Source organism: Ambystoma mexicanum, chromosome 11 (assembly GCF_040938575.1).
Source record: "Ambystoma mexicanum isolate Mex_15411 chromosome 11, UKY_AmexF1_1, whole genome shotgun sequence".
NCBI classification, from domain to species: domain Eukaryota; kingdom Metazoa; phylum Chordata; class Amphibia; order Caudata; family Ambystomatidae; genus Ambystoma; species Ambystoma mexicanum.
The window spans coordinates 235137909-235162163 of record NC_090934.1 but is presented as its reverse complement, the minus strand read 5'-3'; the positions used below and the strand labels follow the sequence as shown (position 1 = coordinate 235162163).

Here is a 24255-nt window from a genome sequence, read left to right as displayed (position 1 = left end):
AGCTCAAACCAGATAATTGCTACTGGAACACAATTTGGTAGGTGTAATGCTCTCCTCCAGATTTTCCCCTCTACTTTGTCAGAGAAGGTTGCCCGAAATACCTTTCGATTCCGATCCATATAGTAGTATTGCGACAGCCTTCTGGGCATAGTAAGTGAGGGCAGGTTGACATATAAATTTGCCATACTTCAGAAGTATGGACTTCACTTGTGAAATAGAGGTGGACAGTTTTATTTCAATATTGTCAAAGTATTGGGCATCATCAGGACGATCATTAAAGTTGACACCTAAGTAAATTTAGTGATGGACTAATTCTATACTTCTAGTTTCTAGCGGCCAACTCATGATTTTGACTCGGCTTGACACATTGCATTACTTTTGTTTTGGATAAGTTAATTTGCAAGTGACTGTCATCAGCATAGAAGCCTAATTGGTCGAGTAGCCTTTGGAAGTTCTTGAAAGGAGAACAAGGTTGCCTGTGTACAGCAAACATGCAAGTGGCGGTGTACCTAATCTGGGGGCATCAGAGAGAAGAACAAGTTACTTACCAACTGGTAACGTTCTTTCGATTGGATGTTCCTCCAACATATTCATCTTTGATGTTATTCCATCCAGCCCAACTGCTTCGGAATTTTTTTTTCGGCAGAGGGCGCCGTGCGTCGATGTCGTCGAGTCGATGGTCCCTCGAAGGCCTCCGTCGAGGGTCACGTCATCGGGTGTATAAGTAGCACATGCGGCGCCCGTTTGCCTCAGTTCTGTTTTTCCCCCTCTCTTGTTATTGATTTACACTATGCAGACTGTCAGTAGACAGGTACTTTGCCTTGCGAGAGTTGGAGTGGCAACAGCCCGGGAAAAATCTACAGAGGGGTAGGTTGGGAGGGCGATGAGGAATACGTTGGAGGAACATCCAATCGAAAAACGTTACCAGTTGTTAAGTAATTTGTTCCTCGAGTGGATTGTGTCCTCCAACGTATTCCTCATCTTTGATAGACTCCCAAAGCAGTAAGGACAATCCTTATAGAGGAGGGATTAGATTTTTTTATTTTTATTTTTTAGATGGCAGAGTATAGAACTGCTCTGACAAAATTTAACTCCTTAGATTGGGAAGCATCTAGGCTGTAGAATTTTGAAAAAGTATGCAGCGATGACCAATTCACTGCTTCACAAATGGACTTTATAGGAACACCTCTTTGCAGGGCTGTAGGCGAAGCAATGCCCCTGGTGGAATGAGCCCTTAAACCTTCTGGTGGATCTTTCCCCGCCAGTCTGTAGCATTTTGAAATGCAAAGGACAATCCAACGTGATATGGTCTGTTTTGTTACTGACTGACCCAATCTTTTTCCTGTGTAGCCAATAAACAGTTGGTTATCCAATCTAAGCCTAGATAGCCTAGAGATAAAAGCTTAAAGCTCTTTTTGGATCCAACCCGTGGAGTCTTTCCTTCTCCTTACTAGGATGGGGTGGAGGATAGAAAGTCTGTAACACAATTTTTTGATTTAAGTGAAACTCAGATACCACTTTTGGTAAAAAAGAGGGTTTGACCTTCAAAACAACTCTGTCCTTATGGAACACAGTATAGGGTGGCCCAGAAGACAGTGCCTGCAATTCGCTCACTCTTCTTGCAGATGTTAAGGCAACTAGAAAAGCAGTTTTCCATGTTAGCAATCTCAGCACGTGTGCAGCGGTTCAAAAGAAGCACACATTAAGAATTTTAATACCAAATTGAGATCCCAAATCGGTACTTGAAATGGGTGAGGAGGAAACGCATTAGGGAGTCCTTTTAAGAATTGTATTATCAAAGGAATTTTGAAGTAGGAGCATTCTTCGACGAGCGCTTGAAGATGGAAAGCGCCACAGGGTAACCTCTGCACTAGGGTCAGAAGGAAAGATGGTACTTCCGGGATAGAACACAGAAATAGGATCGACATTATTTTCTCTGCACCAGTTGCAAAACTTTTTCCAACGGCAACGGTATAGAGACTTTGTCGCTGGCCTTCTTGCCTAAAGCAACACCTCCATAACGTCATCTGGAAGGTTCCAATCCCTGTATCTCAGCCTTTCAGATACCAAGCATGAAGGTTGAGCGTTTTGACCTCTGGGTGGAGAACCTGACCTTCCATTTGAGAGAGAAGGTTCTCTCTCTGCGGAAGACGTACTGGAGGACAGATGGACATGTCTACAAGGTCCGGGTACCACGTTCTCCTGGCCCAATCCGGGGCAATTAGGATCATGCGGCTCCCGAACCGTCTCAACCTCCTGATGACCTGAGGAATGACGGGAATCGGAGGGAACGCATACAGTAGTGGGAAATTCCACTCCACCACAAACGTGTCCCCTAGGGCTCCTCTCGGGGGAAATTCCCTTGGGCAATACTTTTTGCACTTTCGGTTGGTACCGGTCGCAAATAAGTCTACCTGAGGGGTTCCCCAAAGGGCGAAGATCTCTAGAATGAGGCAGTTCCCATTCGTGGGACACTGTGCTCTGCCTGCTCAGAGCATCTGCTGTCATATTCTCTTCCCTGGCTAGGTGAACTGCCGTTAAAGAGATTCCTTCTTGAATTGCCCAATACCAGAGTTGCATTGCCTCTCTGCACAGAGGTAGTGACCCTACACCATCTCTTGTTTAGATAATGCATGGCCACTATGTTGTCCGTCATTATCAGGACATTCTTCCCTATGACAGATGGCAGGAAAGCCTTGAGCGCTAGTCTGATTGCTCTCAGCTCCAAAAGATTGATGTGTAGTTTTGACTCTGATGGAGACCAACGACCGCCGATTGTCAGATCGTTGACGTGAGCTCTCCACCCCTTGAGTGAGGCGTCCGTCACTACTGTGATCTCCGGCCATGGTTGCCAAAAAGGTTCCCCTTTTAGGATGTTCTCTGTACAAGTCCACCATGGAAGGTCCTGTCAAACCTTGTTCGGAATCTGGATAAGATCCATCATTTGACCTGAAAACTGGGCCCATTGAGTCTTTGACGCCCACTGAAGGGATCTCATCCTCAAGCGTGCCTCTGGCACTAGGAAGATGCAGGATGCCATGAGGCCGAGCAACCTTAAAAAGTCGTAAGCCTGGAGATTTTGGGCATTTTGGAATTTGTAAACCATCTGCAGAATGTCTTGAGCCCTCGACTTGGGAGGCAAGCTCTTTCCCAAGGGTGTGTCTAATACAGCTCCTATGTACTGAAGCTGTTGGGAAGGTGGCATTTGCGACTTCTTGAAATTGAGGGAGAAGCCCAATTTGTGGAGGAAGTGGCAGGTGACTTTCAGATGATCCAGTGCTTGTTCGGCAGAAAGCGCCCTGATCAACCAATCGTCCAGGTAGGGGTAGACATGAATCCCCACTCTCCTGAGGTGCGCTGATACCACTACCATTAACTTGGTGAAGACCCTCGGGGCACAGGTCAATCCGAATGGCAGGACTCGAAACTGATAGTGCGAGTCGCCAACCACGAACCTCAGGTATTTTCTGTGCTTGAGATGAATCGGCACATGAAAATAAGCATCCTGTAGGTCCAATGACACCAGCCAGTCCTGAAGTTGAAGGGCCTGAAGGATCTGAGAAAGGGTAACCATCTTGAACTTGTCCTTCCTGAGGAACTTGTCCAAGTTTCTTAAGTCCAAGATGGGTCTCAATCCTCCGTCCTCTTTGGGGATAAAAAAATACGGGGAGTACCATCCCTTGTTCCTTTCCGCTGCATGTACTGGTTCTATAGCACCTTTCTCCAGCAGGGTTAGAACTTCCTGCTGTAGGAACGGATTCGAAGACTTCAACGGGTGTCTCCCTGGTGGATTGCTTTGAGGTTGCGTTAGAAAAGGAAGGCAGTAACCATGGGCTATTATTTCTAAGGCCCAAACATCTGAAGTAATGGCTCGCCATTCTTGCAGATGTTGTGACAGCCTGCCTCCTACAGGTGTCTTGTGATGCAAGTCCTCAAAGTGGTTTTGTGGCGGTTGCTGCAGCCGCTGATGGCAAAGAGGCTGTAGCTGGAGCTGGCTTCGCACGTCTTGCTCGTCCACTGCGAGTGGCCTTTCTTTGGCCCCTTTCACTGGCCATTCCTCTCGCCTTTCCATATGAGGTGTAGTAACAATAGGAGCGTCCCCTCCAAGATTGATTTGTCGCACGAAAGGACTGAGGTTGCCTGATAGCAGCTCCCAACGATTTGGCAGCGGCCTTTGAGGTCTGCAACCTCTCAATGCTCTCGTCAGCCTTGCTGCAAAAAAGGTGAGACCCGTCAAAGGACATGTTCAGAAGACTGTTCTGCACGTCCGGTGCAAAACCTGACTTCCTTAACCATGCAAATCTACGCATTACCGTGCTAGTGGCCATGGACCTGCTCACACTATCAACAGTGTCCAAACCAGATTCAAGGGATTCCTGCTGTCATGACCGCAGCCTCCAAGGAGTCAGGTTTAGCCCAACTGCCTCGGAAACTGGGTCACAACTTCATTTCCAGGCACCCATCGGCTCCCATAGGGGCCTTATGGACCTTGTCCTGGCGCCAGTGGCGCCAGGCTCATAAGGGGACCCAGTCCCGGCACAGGACGTGCCGGGCTCATGATGTAAGGAATGGTGCTTAGGTGGACCTACCTGCTGCAGACCATGCTGCTCACTCACCTGCAGGATGAAATCCTCATCCATCCATGGCTGGAACTACTTTACCTTCTGGGTGTGGCCAGCACCACTCCCTGGGACTGGATACTGGAACTATTCTGGAAGCTGGGACTTCTTACCTGGGCGAGGCTGCTGTGGAAGGAGACACCTAAGTACTCCAGTAAGCTATTTAAACCACACCCGATCAGAGCAACGTGCTTCGCGTTATTCTGCAATAGCAGCAGGACGCTCACCGTGTCAGCTCCAGAGAATCTTCAACTTCTGCATCTGGGGAAGAGAAATCCGCAATCTTACCTTCCGAAATACCATCTTCGTCTCCAGCAGCATCTGAAAAGGGAAAAGAACACCAGGTTAGCACGAGATAAAAACCAGCGCAGCACTTACCCAGTCCATCGGTGCATCTCAAGCCACGGGCTGCAGCTTTCCATTTTTTCCGGCACCCTGTGGAAGCAAAGACATTGGTTAGTAAACCTCCGTGAAACTTTCCTTACCTGCGCTGCATTCTTCTCGCCTCCGCCGACGCTGCTACTCGCATCTGCAAAACAAAAGGACATCATTAAGAAATACAAAACTCCATCTATACGCACGTGTTTTGGGCAGCGCTCATCTTTCTCACTCCTCGGTGCATTCCTCGACATCCATTTTTCTCCCCAGCTGCTTCTGCGACCTGAAAAAGGAAAAGAGACATTAAGAAGTGCTTTTAACTTCGAATTGACATTTTCTACTTACTTGCCTGCAATACCTTTGCCATTCCATCGCTCTCCGGATCTCCATATTCAAGCAACCGCCGTTCGTGCTGCTAACAACGGCCTAGCTCCAAATCTTCATCCTCTGCAACCAAGAGGCTGGACAATTAACCAGTGAAGTAACTGGCTTCGGCGCCCCTGCACAGATGCAGGATGGAGAGCTCCGCTTTCACCTACATAAGACACCTCACCCTTCAGATCAAGATCTCAGTGAGGAAAGGGCCTTTCCAGGGTGGCATTCGAGGCCTGCGCGTGACCCTAGAAGACTCCGAGAACCCCCAGCCCAGACCTGCGCCTCCGAGGGATTCAGGTGAGCGTTACACCTTCATAGCTTCCTTTCCATCTCTAACAATGGCTAGGAATCCTTCCCCTTCTGGTATGTGCTCCGCCACCATTGCAATACATTCCCAAAGAGTGTACGAAAACTTTGCCTAGGCACAGGTGGAGTTGGCTGATTTTAATGCCATGCTCCCGGCTGAAAATACCTTCCTTGCCCAGCCATCCACACGCTTATCGTCCCTGTCTGGAGGGATAGATGGGTACGCAAGTTTGTTTGAAGCTGTGGCTGTCTGTATAGCTAAACTTTCTGGAGGGGGATGCTTAGACAGATAGCTGGGGTCGCTACTGGCAGGGTGGTATTTTGAGGTAAGGGATTTATTCACTGGAGGAATAGAATCCGGCGTCTCCCAATTTTTGGCCACCCTATTTTGTAAGGCCACATGGAAAGGTAGAATTGGGTCTTCAGTAGGACCCTGGTCCAATATGTCTAGATCATCTTGGACAAATTGGGCTGTAGGCCTGGCCAAGCCCAAATAATCCACAACCTTAGTCATTAACTGACGATATGATGGATTACCATGTTCACCTGGCTCTGGTCTACCAAATTTGTTCTCTGGGGACGTAGCAATACCACTTGCATTGTGTAATGATTCCACCAAATCCTTCATCCTGCTTTCCTCTGAAATCAGGCATTCAGGAACATTTGGGAGTACCAAATTCAAGGCCAAAGGGAACATTTTCTTCATCAGATCTTTCTTGTTCCTCAAAAATTGAGGTCAAGGATTTGAAGAACTCCTTCCTAGGTAAAGGCTTAAAAACCTTCTCTGGGGGTGGTATAGGAGGAGTGCTACTGGGTCCTGAATTCAACCCAGGTGCTTTTGCCTTTTCTCTCTCTCTTCCTAGCTGATCTTATTGAGCCAGAGGTTTCGGCGTCGAGGGCTTCGGCGTCGATGTAGACAAAGGCGTCGATAACTTCGACGTATTATCCGACTGCGTCGACTTCGACGGAGTCTACTTCGAGGGCGTCGAGGCACCCTTCGAGGACTTGCCCTTCGAGGTGTTTTCGGTCTCGGTGACCTCGATCGGTCGACTCTAGCGGCTTTTTTCGCTCGACGTCCTAGAAGGTTCTCTAGCCTTCCTCTTTCGATCACACAGGCTCGAGGACGTGCGAGTGCCAGAGCGATGGCGCTCCCGGCCGGCTTCCGAGGAAGGTGCAGACCGAGGCTTCGCTTTGTCAAAAACCTCCAACATTTTCATCCTCTGCCGAAAAATGTTTCCGAAGCAGCTTAGCTGGATGGAATAACATCAAAGATGAGGAATATGTTGGAGGACTCAATCCACTCGAATAGCAGTTAACCTCTCCTGCATATCAAGAATGATAAAGTTAGAAGGGGCGGAGGACAAAATACAGCCCTGTTTGAGGCCTCTATGGGCAGAAATGTATTCTGAAAGTAGACCAGCAAGAGTAAGTCTGATCTGAATGGTTGCGGCTGTGTGAAGAAAACCAATTGGTGTCACAATGGAGAAAGGACACCTAGCACGCTTTAGTAGCTCCCGAGACACTGAATTGAAGGCAGAATTGAAATCCTCAAAAGCTAAATATAGTGACTGTATAGTTTGTATGAATCCTGTCTGAAATAGATCTCGATGTTGGGTTTTCAATATCCAATCAGGGCAATCTCTGAGAATGATTCTGGCAAATATCTTGCCTGGCGGGGCCAGGAGTGCTATTGGTCTAGAAGAACAAGTTACTTACCAACTGGTAACGTTCTTTCCACTGGATGTTCCTCCAATGTATTCCTTATCTTTGACATGTAATGTTCACAGCTGTGTACTTCGGAAACTTTCTCGTTAGAGGGCGTCCCGCATCAGTGGCGTTGGGTCGATGTCCCTCAGAAGGCTCCATCGAGGGTGACGTTACCGGATGTTATGAATAGGACGCACGGCGTCCATAGCCTCAGTTCATGTTTTTTCCCCCATAACGTGTGGCACCACTCCAATGCCTGCTTGACTGCACCTAGCCTTGCGGAAACATAAGCTGCAATCGCATAGGAAATTCTCCAGAGGGATAGGCTGGGACGGCGATGTGGAATACGTTGGAGGAACATCCAGTTGAAAGAACTTTACCAGTTGGTAAGCAACTTGTTCTTCGAATGGATTGTGTCCTCCAATGTATTCCACATCTTTGACAGACTCCCAAAGCAGTACCAGAAAATGGAGGAGGGAAAAGAATTTAGAGTACCCAATCAGATGGCAGAATGGCAGAATAAAGAACCAACTTCCTGGACCTTGTCTGCCCAAAATACTCAACCTGGGGGCACCTAATGGGGTTCTTCTTCACCCCATCCTATTAGTGGTCCTGTTTTTAGGGTCCCTGGATGTTAGGGAGAATTCTCAGAAATGTGCCAATTCCATCAACTAGGGAGAATTTGCAGAAATGTGCCAATTCCTCTCTACCTTAATGACCCCCAGCAACTTTGCTGGATTTTGAGGACTTGATTGCTTTACCTGGAGAGAGTGAGACCCTTTTCCCACTCTCTCTTGTATGGTAATGTGAGTCTGAACTCTGTTTCTTTGGGTTATGGAGTCTGACAAACTTCATGAGCATCATCTTTTACATTGCGTCACAAAGCACCTTCAGTGCAGTGGCACAGGGAAGTCTTTCAGATTTCCCAAAGGTTTAAATACCTTTTCTTGGATAAACTACTGTTTCCAAGAGCAGTAAAGGGAAATTGACTTACATACACTTGTAACTTTCTAGACCCAGCACACACTATCGTATAATAGGTTGCTGGAGGGCTTACTTAGTATCCCCTTTGTCTAGCTTCTCATGTAACATTTTTATGTTATACTTTCCTCGATGAATGGCTGGTGGCAGTGGTTTACTTTTAACTACCATGGTGTGCATTTACCGCGGGCTGCTTTCGCAGCTGCAGTAAAGCACCCAAGGATGCCATTTTTGTCAAAATGGCCCGGTCCATTTTCACCATTTCTTCTTGGAAAGGTCCTTCTTGAGATTTACTCTGCGCGCCAAACCAGGTTTGGTCCCTTTGTTAGTTTTGCCTCTGGCTACAAGGTGTCTGGGGTAGGCAGGAAGTAAGGGAGGTGCCAGAAACACCCTGTGCATAGTCTCCTAGAAGGCCCAAATGCACTCTGTGATGATTGGCCGGCTGACTGTCCGGCAAGGAATGAAAAGGGAAAGAACTGTATAAAAGGTGAATCTTTTGGCTTGGAAGGCAGAGTCGACCACTGAACGAAGGAACCGAAGAAAAACTTTAAGAGGACGCCTGCTGCAACTCCTGGACCGTTGGTTTGCCCGGTGAAGCCCTGCTGCTGTGCTGAAACTCCAAATTCGTATCGACAGGGAAGTCCCTGCAAGGACGACTTCTCCCTTTGAGTTGATGGGACCAATCAACTCCAAAGCAAGCCACCTGGACATCCTCTCGGAGCTGGTTGAATTTCCACAGAGTTGCTGCTGGAAACCAAAACACCAGGGAGAGGAACACCAGATTGTGTGCATTGCTTTTAATTTGGCCAAGAGCACCAGGAAGATCCTCCGGACTCCCAGGAAGCAGGACTGACCCAGCCTGAGCCACAACAGAGTGCTGTACCCCAGATTCAAGGAATGCCCATTTCGACAGCCAAGAACCGCTGTGTTGCTATTTGCGGTAGACGCAAGGAGCTGAAACACCAAAGTGCCACTTGTCTGAAGATTGCCGGTTGAGGTCGATGACCGTCCCATTGCAGGAGTCCCCAGAAGTCCTCCCTCTTGTCCCCACGACTAAGACCCAGAAACACCAGGATCAGCAGAGCTGCACAGGAACGGTTACCATCTGCTGCACTTTTCTTCAACCTAAAGGTACAGTACAGTAAGTGAACTTGCCTCTTGTCGTGCCACCTTGCTTGTTCTCAGCGGAGCCTTGCCTTGGTTGCTCCTGAAGAGTTGCTTGCATCTTCTACTACCCACAGGCCTAACAGCTTGTGACCTTACATTTGATTCTACTTTTCCTACAAAGATTTCTAAAACACTGTGCAAGACTTTTACCTACCTTCTCCAAGTGCTTCAGTTCACCATGACTTTTGCTAACTTATCATTGGCTGGCCTGGCTCCCTGAATGACTCTTCTCTCCTCCGCTTGGCTGTTTTGCCTTCCTTCTAGGAAAGAGTTAACTGACTTTGCATTATAAGGGGGGGATTTGAAAGTACTTACCTGCTTAATAATAATTGTGTGAACACTTGTCTTATTCTGAAACCCCTTTTCTTTGACACTCCTCTCAATAATATTATAAATGCAACAGTGATATATTAATGTCCCCAGCACCCTAACTATTGACATCACCTGAAGGTGTAGGTAGTGTCTGTGGACCATCCCAAATGAGTATTTGCTGATCTAGAATACTAAGAGTGTGTATATTTGTGTGTTGCTTTATGTTGCCCCCTTCTGAACAAGGCTTATTCAAACTGACTTAAATTAATAATGGTTTAATCAAGAAACCTTGTGTGTAAGAGTTTATTTGAATACTTGTCACTGTGAATCTCTGTGCAACTCCCCTACAGCGCACATTCCCCCTCTTGAGATAAGTCTGGCTGCTCAACACGCTACCAACCTGTGTAGTACAGACTTGTACCAAAGGTTGGGTTCCTATTCCCACCTAACTTGCCTTCACTTTCTTGCGAGGCAGACGAAATGTAAGACACTTACTTTGCAATGCAATGCCGTTCTTTTTGAAATTAAAATATCATAGCTGCCATGACATTTTAATATTTGTAGTCTTCTTTATAACTATTTATGCAGTGCTGCTTCCATTGTAAGTTAAGGTTACATATTTTCTCTAGGTTAGTTTGGCAAGATTCTGTGCAAATGATTTTATAGTGCTGGGCCCTTACTTTATAATTGTACTTTATATAAATATGTACAAAGAAGTAGAGCGTGAGGTTTGTTATTTTCACCCTTACACGTCCCTGCGGGTCCATCAAAAGTGTTTTTTGTGACATGGTCCAAGCTGGACTGCATGTACTTTACTGATCTAGGTAGTAGTAGTGTGTCACTTGTATAGCGCCTTTCACCATTAGTATGGTACAACACGCTGTAGGTTGAACTCCCTCTGGGTATGCTTGCAATATGAACAGAGCAGCTCTAGGACACTATCCAACATGGTGTAGTGTGGAAACGTGTGCTAAAAGGAGAAGATAAACCGATGCAGGCTTGTGTGACTATGTAAGGTACAACTATAGAGCCGGATTACGGTTGTGCTGGAAGCAAAAGAACAAGGTGCAAGTGGTCTGGCTGCCTGGAATGTGCAGCATGAGTTTGCAAACCAGTTTGTATGGTTGCACATGAAAAAAATCCAAACGTACGCAAGTAACCAACAGGACCACTTTCCAGCGCATTTTCATTAAGACTTTCCCCACAACATATGCCAGTACAGAACACTTGCATGCATGAATGCTGTGTGTTTGTCTGCTGTAAAATGAACCTTTTCAACCGCATATTTCAGAAAATAAATGTGGGAGGCAATTCCCCCCCGCCCCCCCCCCTCGCCATCAACCTTCTGTAGAACCTTATAGTTTCCTCAAAACGCCTGATCGATCCCACTGTTTCAGGAGATTATTAACACCTACACACACTGAAAGAAATCACAAGCCACAGATCTTTGATCATTTATGATGACAGGGTCCCCTTGGATACACACTGCCCCTGGCACCAAAAGCCATCTTTCGGACTGGATGGCACATCACTGCCTGTGATGCTGTTGTGTGAAAGGTCACACTATCGCTTCCTAATGTGATACTGCTTTCGGTAAGGTCGTTGAATTTTGACTGGCCGGCCCACTGGGTTAATGCGTCGACCCCACATTCAAAAAGGTTGGACAAGCCTGATCTATAGAGTATCACGAGATCCCACCCATAGGGGCTGTGCCTGCATGATCATTCGGAATAACTTGGAGTTAGGTCTGCAATTTACAGATCATAGCACAATTAGCTTCTCTTATCTGGCTTATCTGATAACACCCTGGCACCATCATCCCCATGCGTCTTTACTGAAGCTCATGTGATTCATCGTTTTTTACCATGACAAATCACTGTTCCTTTCTAAGCATTACAACATCCTGTGCTCTTACTGAAGCTCTTCACTGATTCCTCTAACATTCCCTATTTTTCTGGCATCTTTGTGCTCCCTATTGAAGCATTCCTACAACCTTCAGCATCCTTATCACCTAACCTAGCTCTCCCACTGATTACAATACTACTGCACCCTCTTTGATCACCAAGACTGGAATCTCTTTGTACAACAACAAACCAATCTTATTACGCTCCTCTTGTACAAACATCTATCACAACTTCAAAAACACACTAATGAAACGTAACCTCCTTAATTCACCTTTACTCAGTCCTACACTGTGGCCCCAACACTTGTAGGCCTACCCTTTATGTTGAATTCTAGGACTCAATCCTCGATTAGAAACGCGACACCCTTGATTCCATAAACTTACTTTTTCTCCACATCCTCAACCTCCTTCATCCATCTGGTACCACCAGGTTACTATCTACTCTTCAAAAACAGTACAGAGGGACGAGGCTCTCCATTTCCCACTTAGATGGCAATTAAATCAAAAGTATGTAAATCAAATTTAGGATAACCCCTTAGACCTGCTATCGTCCCAGGAACAAGCTTTGCCATTGCTTCAAAACTTTCAATCTCTACCCGACTCAACTCTTCATCACATCAAACATCACATTTGATGCTTCCCGGAGACATCAACCTGTGGCGCAACAATTCCGGCATCCCTTCGAAAGAATTTGACGTCGGTCACCCCATTGACCTTGATTACCACTTACACCAGTGGTTTAAGGTCCCTGCCTTGACAGTTATTAACCACAGCTTGCAATCTACCCATATCTTGGCCTTGCCAGCCAGCGGATCTGAACATTCCATGATCTTTTTCCCCTCCTCCGTCTCATCCTCCGCCAACTCCTCCTTTGAACTCCTTCCCAACAAAAAAAGTCACCAACTATATTTAAAGATCAGCATGCAAATTACTTCCTTAACCCATTTATGACATTTTTCAATACCTTCATATCCACCATTCCAACAGCAGTTGAATCATGTTCGGCACTAAAAGATGACCAATAAAGACTGAACAAAAGTTGGTTCACTAAATCATTGCTAACTGTAAAACAAAATTGACACAGACTGGAATCTTCCTGGCGCACACACAATTCTGACTGACTATCAAGCCAGAATTCAAATCTGCCTGCACAACCTACCACAAACCAATCTCAGTCGGAAAAAAAATCCTTCCCAAATAAGATACCAGACTCCCTCAACACGCTCAGACCATGTTTCTAAATGATCCAGGTCGTCCTTTCTCCAGGTTGCTCAACAACTTCCATTCTCCAGCCGCAACATTTTTACAATTCACGCGCTTCCTTCTTTACTGACAAACACAACAATACTTCTCAGGACACTCCTTTGCCTCCTGACCAACATCTCATCTTACAAACAATTACCCACCATTGTCCCCTCTGCTCCAATTTGACTTTTTACCCACAGAAATCCTGCGATTGCACTCTGACTGCCTAAAGACTACAGCAACCCCTGTCCTGCAATCACTGCAACTCACATGGTTCTCATTGGCAATCCATTTACTGACTGGAGGCATCATGGTGCTAGAGAGGCAAGGAACCAGAAACAGGGGGAAGACAATCAGCCCAGCGTGCTGAGATGTGACAACAAATGGGTTTTCAAAGCCTTCCGGAATAACAGAAGATTAGATAATGATTTTATACATAGTGGCAGAGTGTTCCACAGCTGTGCTGCAGCAATCTAAAATGCCTGCCCCCTACCCGAGTCAATCGAAAAGGGGGGACGCAGGGTATAGCCGTATTCGCAGGGTGCGGTTTGGGTCATAGCGCACAAACTTAGCGACCAGCTATTCAGCTCCCTAATCATGGAGAGCACGTTGAACGATACACAGTGCTTTAAATTGAATGTGCTGGGCCACTGGAAGCCAATGGAGGGAACGCAGAATACGAGAGATGTGGGACCCATAAGGGGTACCCGTTGCCACCCGGGCTGCCAGATTCTGGAGAAGACGTAGCCGGCCGACCAAGCCATTAGGCTGAGCAATATAAAGGGAATTACAGTAGTCCAGCCTACTCGGAATCATGGTGGCCACCATTGGGGGGCATAGCATTGCCGGGATCCGGTGAAGCACCTTTCTTAAAATGGTTAACTGAAAAAGCCCAGTCTGGCATACTGCAGATACCCGTGCGGCCACGGACATATTGTCAGACATAATCACCCAAAGGTTTTTCACCTTACTAGAGGGCAAAGGGAAGAATAAGGAAGAAGGCTAGAAAGAAGAACTCCAAAGTGAGGAATCAGGAGGGGAACCCACCAACACCTCGGTTTTATCACCATTCAATTTCAACCAGTTGTGTCCCATCCACCCCCCCCCACGGCCGACAGGCACCTACGTAGGCATGAAGATACCTCAGCCTGATCAAGGTCAAGACGGATCAGAAGCTGGGTATCGTCAGCGTACGAGTAGCACCTGATGCACAAGGAACGGATGAGGTGCACCAACCAACATATACAATGTTGAAAAGAATGGGGGCAAAGCAGTACCTTGAGGAACACCACAACCGAGGCAACAGGGCTTAGATGTAAATGGGGAAGAGGGAGAAATTGAGATCGATCCGACAGAAAAGAAGCGAACCAAGCTAGAACCTGATCCAAGATACCAATCTGGCCCAGGCGGGAGAGCAGGGTGGCATGATCTACAGTATCGAAAGCCGCTGAGAGATCTAAAAGGATCAGGGCCCCGACGCCCCCCCATGTTAACCAGCCTGGCCATATCATCTTGTACGAGACAAGACACTCTGTGCCCCTGCCTGGATGAAAACCAGACTGGACCGGGTCAGGGAAGGTGGAAGATTCAAGAAAAGACGACAGAATGAGTGAGACCAGTGATTCCAGGAGTTTCATTAGAAATGGAAGAAAAATAGGCCGAAGGCAGAGCAGGGTCCAGAGAAGGTTTTTTCAACAAAGGGATGACCAAAGCTGCTTTGATCTCAGGGGAGATAAACCCTGACTGGCACGAAGGGTTAACAGCCGCTGTGATTTCACCTAGATGATCAACTGAGATCTCCTTTATCACCCCCAGCGGAAGTGGATCAAGTGAGCGCAGGACTTGATCCTTTGCATGGCATTCCTGACAGTGTCCTCAGAAAATACAGGGAAGGACATCCAGCTCGAACAGGAAGTACTCAAACTTTCATTCGGAGGCAGATTACAACAAAATATCGGAGCGGAGACCTGGGAAGCCAGACTCTCTGCGATATTAGAATGAATGGTCATGACCTTACTCAAAGAACTCAGATAGCGAATCGCACAAATCCTGAGTAGGTCTAATGCTAGGGGCATATTTAGTGGCGGAAGATAATGACTTGACTACAGCAAAGTAAAGTTTCTTTCCGTTAAGATAGCCTCTGAATAGGTGGATAGACAAGCCCTATATTGAAGTCTATCTTTAGTAAGCCATTTCCGTTCCAACTGCCCCACCCTCAACCGAGCAGATGTCAACTGATCTGAAAACTAAGGTTTGGAGGGGAGCCTACGAGGTTGGAAATGGCGCAGAGGAGCAACTTGGTCAGCAGCAGCCATTTCAATTAACTCTCAACCTGAACGGCTCTAAAATGGAAACCCAAGTTCTTGACCCCCCAAGCACCTCCTAAAAGGATCAATACCCTCTGGCAGCCACCAATTGTCTTTGGAGAAATCGTCCAGATAAACATAAAAAAACTCAGGTTCATCTGTGACAATGACATGCCTGTATACCCAGAACAACCCACCCTGTGTACAGAGATCTACTGCTCTTGAGCTCAGTTCACGATTTAATAAAATTAATGTCAAAAGCTCCTTTCAACTCAAGCTACTTAAGATCCTCTCATTCACCCCAGGAAAACAACAGTGTAGTGGTAATCGCAACGGTCAATTCTCAACTCTATGCTGATCTACCAGAAGTCAAAGTAAAAATGGTACACAAATCCACCTAGTCACTAGCATGAACAACCACCAACCTGCAGAAGCATCAACAGGCTCTCAGTTCTTAGCAGGACCAAGTCCTCTGTCTTGCCTACAAATGTCTCCATGTACTGGGCCCAAATACTTGCAGTCTAAAATGTGTCTCTACCTTTCTGCACGACCTCTCATATCAAGGGACACCATACTGCTTACCCTCACACAAACTTCAAAACAGAGACCGTCGCTTCTCAGCTTTCAACCCACAACTCTGGAATTCTGTCTTCAGAGCCAACCTCTAAAGAGACTTGTTCTAACCATTTCCCCCTCCTCTCCTGCCCGCTTTTTCCTGGAAGCGGTGACCCCTAGAAATCAGTTTGTGATATGTGTTATACAATAAACCCACATGGGATGGAGAAATGTGAACAAGGTCAGTAGGGGGCTTCAGCATCATCGCTGTCTACATGTTTCTATGATTAGTAAAAACCCTCTTCCTCTCACAGTGTACTTAGTTTCTAAGGTCAGTAAGAAGCCCCTCTCTTGTAGACACAGTTAACTTGTTACCATGATTAATATGAAGCCCCTCTACTCCCATCACAGTATACCCATTTTTATGGCTAAAAGGAGGCCTCTCTAGCGATCAAGATTGTATACATTTCTATTGTAAAATAGATGCTTCTAGATTTGTTCGAGGCATCTCTTGGTGCCACATGTTTTTGAACCAACAGAATGAAAGAAAAGTGAAGACAGGCTGCATTAGCAGTACGGCGGTGCGTGATAAATACATGATAATATGGCCTTAATTCTGTTACCACCCCATTACCGCACTGCCGTCCAACATGTCCTGTGGTAAGGTGAAGCATTTTCCTCCAGCAAAAAGCTGGAAGTAAATACTCCACATTACTCCCTTCAATCGGCAGAAAAACTACTGGTGGCAATTCTGCCAAAATCCCCATTGAGTCATATGGACTCCAAAAAGGGAGGTTAACACCAACCTTCCACAATTTGTAACCCTGCTGTAAATCCCCAGGACCAAGTGGTGCTAAAGGTAATCAAGTTTGGCAGTAATTTTGCAGATTTACCATTGATTTACCACCAAACTCATAATGAGCCTTATGTACCTTAATCATTTTAAGATGTGAACAGTGCCATTTATACATTATCCAACTGTGAAGTCCGACACCAAGAGGTGCTGATGTTTACAGCACTGCGAAAGCTTACTAAGTTCAATTAATTAGCAAAACGGTCAGAGTAGAACGGGAATGGTGAGCCATCCCTTCAATTGAGACCCACTTCAGGCACACCTTGGAGTTCATAGATTTGCAGTGCAGAATGTGACAAACTACGTAGCCTTCTGTAAGAAATAACTGCTGCATCCCTATTGACAGAGCACAGGACCTCCAATGCATCAGATTTTTAATAATTAAACAGACAGGTGCTGGGGCAATATGCTGCACTTCGAGGGTTCTCTGGCTCAGGAATGTAATACTGACATTTGTGGGAAAGAAAGGACAAAAGTATAGACCAAGCTTACTGTTCTGACTATCATCATCCTCATCATCGTCCTCTTCTTCATCGTCTCGGTACAAGATGGGTCCTTCAGAGTCGGAATCACTTGTCTCATCTTCCTCCTGGACAGCCGGTGGTATGGGGCTGGGGATAATGGTGACATTAGGGGCGTTTCCCATGTGTACATGCGGGCCTGAACTTGGCTCAGATTCGGTCGACACGTCATCCTCCTCTTCCTCATCGTCATCATCATCATCATCAGGCCTGAAGGTACATAACGAGTTGGGTGGTAGAATGAGTTACACATACATGCCAGGCACATTGAAACAAGATGGGTGAATGTGGCCACCCGGGACAAAGGTGTGATCAGGTGGGTGGGCCAGTTGTGACAAAGCAAACAGAATTGAAACTGAAAGGGTGATGCAGTGCACAAGGATTTGTTTTGACAATGGATTATGGGTAACACTCAAATCTGAATATTTGAAGCACCTTATCTTCTCGCTCAGAGGTCACAGTGGGCATTATCACATATGTCAGTGGTTCCTCAAAACCCATTCCATTTGCTTTGATGCTAAATTGCTATGTCCTCATACAAACATTGCAAATCCTGAAGCCTCAAAGTACAAGAAAAAAAAACTCATGGGAAAAATGTGTGTGGGTATCTGGCGTTCTTCCCAGAACTCTATTCTTTACATTGGTTCCTTTTTATTTTTAGGCATCAATTAGCAACAGGTCATGTTTCAGAACTTTACTTTGAGGCATAAACAAACTTGTCACCATCCGATCCAATATACATCATATCATTGGGGAGGACGAAAACTGCAGGCACGACTATCACATATTACCATAACATGAGAAGGAAGACTAAACAATAAAGAGCCTACAGTATTATGGCTGTAGAGAATACATGTTACAGAAAAGAAGCAATCAGTCTTCAAGAATACCAGGGTAAGGCGACCAATGACAACCTAATCCACAGAGAAATCTGAAGATTGAGCCAATGCATCTGAAAGTTTGGGCCTAGTTGCAAGAATCAAATGTCAGGTAGACCCCAACACGTGACTGCACAGCCCGATCAATGCTGGACTTATATATTCAACAAATAACTACCCTGAAGTACCAGACTTTTCAATAGGTAAACCTGCCTTTGCCCTGCAACCCACCACCTTCCGCCACCAGTGTGGACACATAGTCACACTCCAGTAGGGAGACGGAGAGCACACAAGGCCACGAAGAACAGACTGTCCCTATAAACTGTACATCCACATGAAACTATGCAGAAGTGGTGAGCAGGCTTCCACCAGACCAGATAGGATGTCAGTTGACATTTTACTAGTGAAGAGTCTTCATATGTTGGCTGAAAAAAGTGGACTGCATAACATGCGTCTGCAAATAAATTCCATTAGATAGCAAAAACTTAAAAGTTGACCAGTTTGAACCACGAGGGTAGTAGAGGCAATGTTAAATTCTTGAAAGTTTTTGTAACATTAATATGAAGCGCCAAGAGCCAATTCAGTGTGCATTCTACCAATGGAGGATATTATACAACATCCTATTGAGCCCTTGTAAAGAAGCCATTCCATACTCATTTAATCAACTGATACTTTCGCCAAAAAGAAATGTGTTGTGAGTGGAACTCAAGTCAATTGATAGGTGCCCATCAAAGTGGCAGACCTGTAAATTATAATCTTAGTAGATCCACCCAGGAAAATCGTAATTTCTACCACTTACACTAAAAGGAGATTAGCAGCAATTTCAAAAACACCACCAGCAAAAAAAATAATTCTATGTAGGTTGACCAATAGCCTGTTGCTTTTCTTTGCACATACAACTCATCAGTAAAAACATGAGCGGGTACAGGAACAGTACAGAGTTCGTGAATTCAACTAGCCAGCCCCAGGTGCCCACAAAAATATGCAAAATTAGAGATAAGGCAATGCAGGGATGTGCAATAGGCCCGTCAACGAGAGACCAGAAAAAAATAAAGAAAAGGAATTGGAGACAGCAGTGCAGAGTTAATTATATTGTTATTGCCCATTTATATAGCACCCAATATCTTGTTGGTATGGTTTCAAGGGGCTTGTGGCAGAGATGGCATTTATGTCTCTATTGCTAACCTTGGTGTCTCCCTTGCTACACCTAAAAAAAATAAAATGGAAGCTCCTGGGCTGTGGTCAATGCCATGTGCCTCTGTTTCTAGCGTGGCTGCTTTCTAGTTCCGGCTGCTTAAAAAAAAAAACAGGGGGTTCCACAAGAGTAACACTGAGTAGTGACCCTAAATAAGAAAGAATAGGAATGACAAATAATTTGTCTTTCTGGAATTCTAAACAATAATTGCTAGAATTATTAAAGCGTTTACTTCAGGCACACTTCATGGGGCAAGTCCCCGATTTAGCCTGTTCTTAACACCTCAATTTCACAATGCAGACAAAAACCTCCAAAAAGCATTTAGAGTAGAATAAGCATCCATTTTGGACTATGTATTTTGCTTTTCGCAAGTTGAAGTTATAGCATGTTTTTTTCTGCCGATACATAGTGATCCATTCTTGCATGAAATGCATATCACATTACATTGATATTGTAACCATATTTTTCATAGTGTACTTAGAAACAATGCTGTGTGTGATCACTTCCTGTTTTGTCAAGGGGTAAACGGTAATGTTCCATCGCTTCCCGTGATGTCACTTCGGGGTGAGGTCAAATTACATCACTTCCTGTAATGTCATCAGAGGTCAAGGGTCACATGATGTCACATCCGCTACCCCTGATATTTTGGTGAAATGACGTCCCTGGCTTGTGGATTGAACGCCCTTGGGGACCGCAGTCCAGGTCAATCGAGAGAGTAGGGTAGTAAAGGGTGCTTAGGTGCACTCAATTAATAGTTACTCACCACAGTGACTAAGGTACTCTTAGTCCATAGCCCCTTTTCCTCCATACTGTATGGGCGGGACGCGAGATGGACCCTTTTTCACCAGAAAAATCTTCTTCCCCTTTAAATTTAAAAGCGGGTGGCCGTGGAAGCACACGCTCGCCTGACGCTGTTCACTGGGGCCACTCCTCAGTCCCCATTGGTGTGTCGACAATATTCAGAATTGCCTAATGACACCAGTATAATTAGGGGGGGGGAATGGTGGGACATATGCAGGAAAGGGGACTATGGACTAATAGTACATTAGTCCATACGGTGAGTAACTTAATTTCTCTTATGTCCTTTCCCCTTTCCTCCATACTGTATGGGCGATTATGACAATGTAGCCGCAGGGTGGAGAGGAGACCCTCCTTAAGAAAACAGGTTTCTTAGAACCGCCTGCCCGAAAGCCGCGCCTGATCTATAGGTGGCGTCCAAACAGTAGTGCTTACAGAAAGCCGAAGGGATGGCCCCAGGTAGCCGCCCTGCTGATGACCTACCACGGCACATGCCGTTGGTACGATGGCCGTGGCCTTGGCTCTGACCGCATGGGCATGCAAGTTAGCAGGCACCGGCTTCTGCTGCCCCTCATAAGCCTCCTTGATGGCCGTGACCATCCACCTTGCTATAGAGGCCTTAGAAGCCATGATAACCAGGCCTTGACCCACCGAAAGTGACAAACAGGGCGTCCGACTTGCAGAAGTCCTTGGTTCTGTCCAGGTAGCATTTCAGAACGAGTCTGAGATCCAGACAGTGCAGGACCCTCCGAGACACATCCTTGGGGTCCGCGAAGAACATGGGTAAGACTATCTCCTCGTTGACATGGAAGGAGGTCACCTTGGGTAGGAATGCAGAGTGCGTTTGCAGGACCACCTTATCCTTGTGGAAGGTGGTGTAGGGCTCTGATGCCACCAGAGTCTGAATCACGCTGACTCTGCAAGCGAAGTTGATGCCCACGAGTAGAGCTGTCTTTATGGTGACCAGCCTGAAGTCCATGGACACTGTTGGCTCGAAAGGCTTGTGCGCCAAGGCCGCCCAACACAACATTGAGGTCCCATGCATGGTGTGGTTTCTTTATAGGCGGGTAGAGTCTGTGGAAGCCCGCCAGATGTCGCTTGACCACTGGGTTGGAAGAGGAGAAGAGGCCCTTCTCCGAATTCCTTTAAGCCCCTATGGCTGCCAGATAGTTGCGGCATGTGTTCATCTGTATGCCGGAGTGGGCGAGGTGTGATGAGAAGGAGAGAACATTGTCCAAGGTGCACCCAAGAGGGTCGATCCCATTAGAGTCGGCCAAATGACAGAATCAAGACCATTTACTCGTATATTGGCTCCTAGAAGCCTCGCTTCTAGCACCCTGGATGATCTCTAGGTTAGCTTGAGAGAGGTTCAAGTGTTTCAATTTGACCTGCTCAGGAACCACGCTCGAGGACTAATTTGTGAGGAGCGGGGTGGGATACCCTAGCCCCCCTGCTGGGCCAGGAGATGAGTTGGGCTCAGCAGGAGGTGAATGGGTGGCCTGTCCGATAGGCTGAGTAGCTCTGAGAACCATGGTCTCGCCGGTAACCAAGGAACTATCAAAATGATGCTGAGGCGATGAGATTCTTTGATCTTGCAGACCACCCTGTGGACCCGGGTGTGGTCAGGAAGGAGTATGCCATGTCGGTTGACCATATCTGGAATGAGTTGCCCAGGGAGCCGAAGCCCTGCCCCTGCCAGGAGGCGAACTGCTGGCATTTCCTGTTTATCCTGGAGGCAAACAGATCCACTTTGGGATGCCCCCACCTGAGGAAGATCTCCTTCAGTACCAGGTGGTTGAATTGCCAATTGTAATTGTCCGTCCCCAGTCTGCGGAGCCTGTCCTCCAGGTTGGACTCCCCGGGAGGTGGACTACAGTGAGATAGATGCTGTTCTCCAGTGCCCCCTCCCACATGCTGACGGCTAGATTGCACAGTGGAGGTGATCTGGTACCCCCCTGCTTGTTGACATAGTACATGCTGGTGGAGTTGTCCGTCTGGATAAGAACTGCCTTGCCCTTTATGAGAGGGAGAAAGGCAATGAGAGCCAGCAATAGGGCCTTCAATTCCAGCCAATTGATCCAAGACTACTGCTCCTGCTGAGTCCAGAAACCATGGACGCTCTGGCTGTCCAGAGTGGCTCCCCAGACCTCTAGGGAAGAGTCCGTAGTAACTGTGACCTGAAGGGCCGGCTGCCAGAAGGGCTTGCCCTGCCGCAGGTTAATGTCTGCGGACCACTACATGAGGTCCGGGTGGAGAAAGGGAGGAATGTTGACCGACTCCGCTTGGGAGCCCTTCTCCCTATTCCATGAGACTTTGAAGTGCAGCTGTAATCTCATCTTGAGCCTTGTGTGGGGTACGGCCAACAGGATCGCCATCATTATACCCAACAGAAGTTGGTACCACCAGGTGAGGTCACTGTCCTGGAGAGGAAGTGAGAGGTGGCTTTCTTGATGGCCGCCATCTTGTCCTCTGAGGGAAAGACTCTCTCGGAGCTTGTGCCCCAGATGAGGCCCACAAAGGTCAGGGTCTGCATGGGATGCAGCTGAGACTTCCTGAGATTGATAGTGAACCCCAGGTCGTGGAGTGTGTTCATCAGTACAGAGGAGGTATGGTGAACCGCTTACAGAGATGTAGCCCGGACGATCCAGTCATCCAGGTATGGGTAGACACAGTGGCCCTGGGCCGTCAGGAGAGCAGCCACTGCATTAATCAACCTGGTAAACTACCTGGCGCTGAGTTGGGGCCAAAGGGTAGTACCTTGTATTGGAAATGGCAGCCCATGATCCTGATCCGCAGTAAAGAACGATGCAGCTGCCAAATCGAGACGTGTAGGTACACGTCCTTCAGATCCAGGAAGCACATCCAGTCTCCCCTGTCCAGTGTTTCTGCAGTAAGTGCTGGCGTAACCATCTCGAATGTTTGCAGAGGATGGGAGTGGTTGAGGTTGGAAAGGTCCAACACAACTCTCAGGCCAGCCTGGTGGTTCTTCTGTTTGGGGAAAATCCTGGAATACAAGCTCAAGCCTCACTGGGAGAGTGGGACTTCTCCCACGGCCTGGCTCTCCACGAGCGACCGGATTTACGCCAACAGAGTTGCTGTCCCAATCTGTGGGAGAGGAGGGAGGAGAGGAAGGTACTGGTAGTCGGTACCCTGTGAAGACTACGGGGAGGATCCAGGGGTCCGAAGAATTCTGGTGCCAAAATTGCATGTGAAAGGCAAGCCTGCCCCCCACCGGAGACTTGTGGCCCCGAAGGGGCACGTGATGCCTTCTTTCCCTCTGAGGCTGTTGCGGAGGAGGGGGATTGGAAAAAGGCCTTGCCCCCTCACCCCTTTTGTTGTTCCCTCCGGTGCGTATTCAGAGAACGGTCAGATTGCCTGGACCTTTGTTCTTGAAAGCCCCGGAACCCGCCAAAGGCCCGCCCTTTGTTGGAGCATTGCTGTGACTGTGTGTAGGCCTTGTGCGTGGCCTTCTTAAGAATAGATAAAGACTTTGCAGTTTGCAAGCTGTTATTTTTATCTAATTCTTCATCCGTGGTGGAGTGAAAGATGTCACTACCCTCGAATGGAAGGTCTAATATGCGTTCCTGTACGTCGGGGTAAAACTTAGTAGCCCAGAGCCAGGGAGCCCCTCATGTCCGTGGCGATGCAGATGGCCCGGCCAGAGGCATCAATGTGGGCCACAGTAGACCCCATGATGTCCTGAGCTACCAGCCTGGCTTCTCCTAGGCCTGCCTTGAAGCGCGCTTGCCTCTGTGCCGGAAGTTTTGGGAGGAAGTCCACAATTTCCTGCCAGTGTCGTTGGTTAACGACGGCCAGCATGGCATCCGCGTTGGCTTGACGCAGGTGCAAGGAGGCGTTGGAGTACAGCTTTTTCCCCATACGCCTCCAAGATCTTCTCCTCCTTGCCTAGCAGCGTCGAGGACGAAGTGGCTGAGGACGACTGAGGCTTAGAGTAAAGTGACAAAGCAGCGATCACAGAAGAGTGCGGTTGAGGATGCGCAGAAAGCAAGAGTGTATCACCCGCCATCTGCCTATACTTGAGGTTGAGGCTCCAATTGACAGGTTGGGGCGAGTGCGGCTTGAGCCACCCCTTCTTGGCCAGGTCAACTACGTCTTTTTGCATCGTGATCCCCGTTCTGGTAGAGAGGCTGTCACG

General features: G+C 47.2%; 1 protein-coding gene across 4 annotated transcripts in view; it reads right to left on the bottom strand.

The window, feature by feature from the left end:
- The window catches only part of PHACTR4 (phosphatase and actin regulator 4), an 858314-nt gene that overhangs the window by 48290 nt on the left and 785769 nt on the right, over window positions 1-24255 (bottom strand). For all 4 annotated transcript variants that reach the window (XM_069622940.1, XM_069622942.1, XM_069622941.1 and 1 more), the window contains one exon: window positions 17200-17438. In XM_069622940.1, the coding sequence (XP_069479041.1) occupies window positions 17200-17438 (239 nt within the window). The remainder of the gene's footprint in view (window positions 1-17199; window positions 17439-24255) is intronic.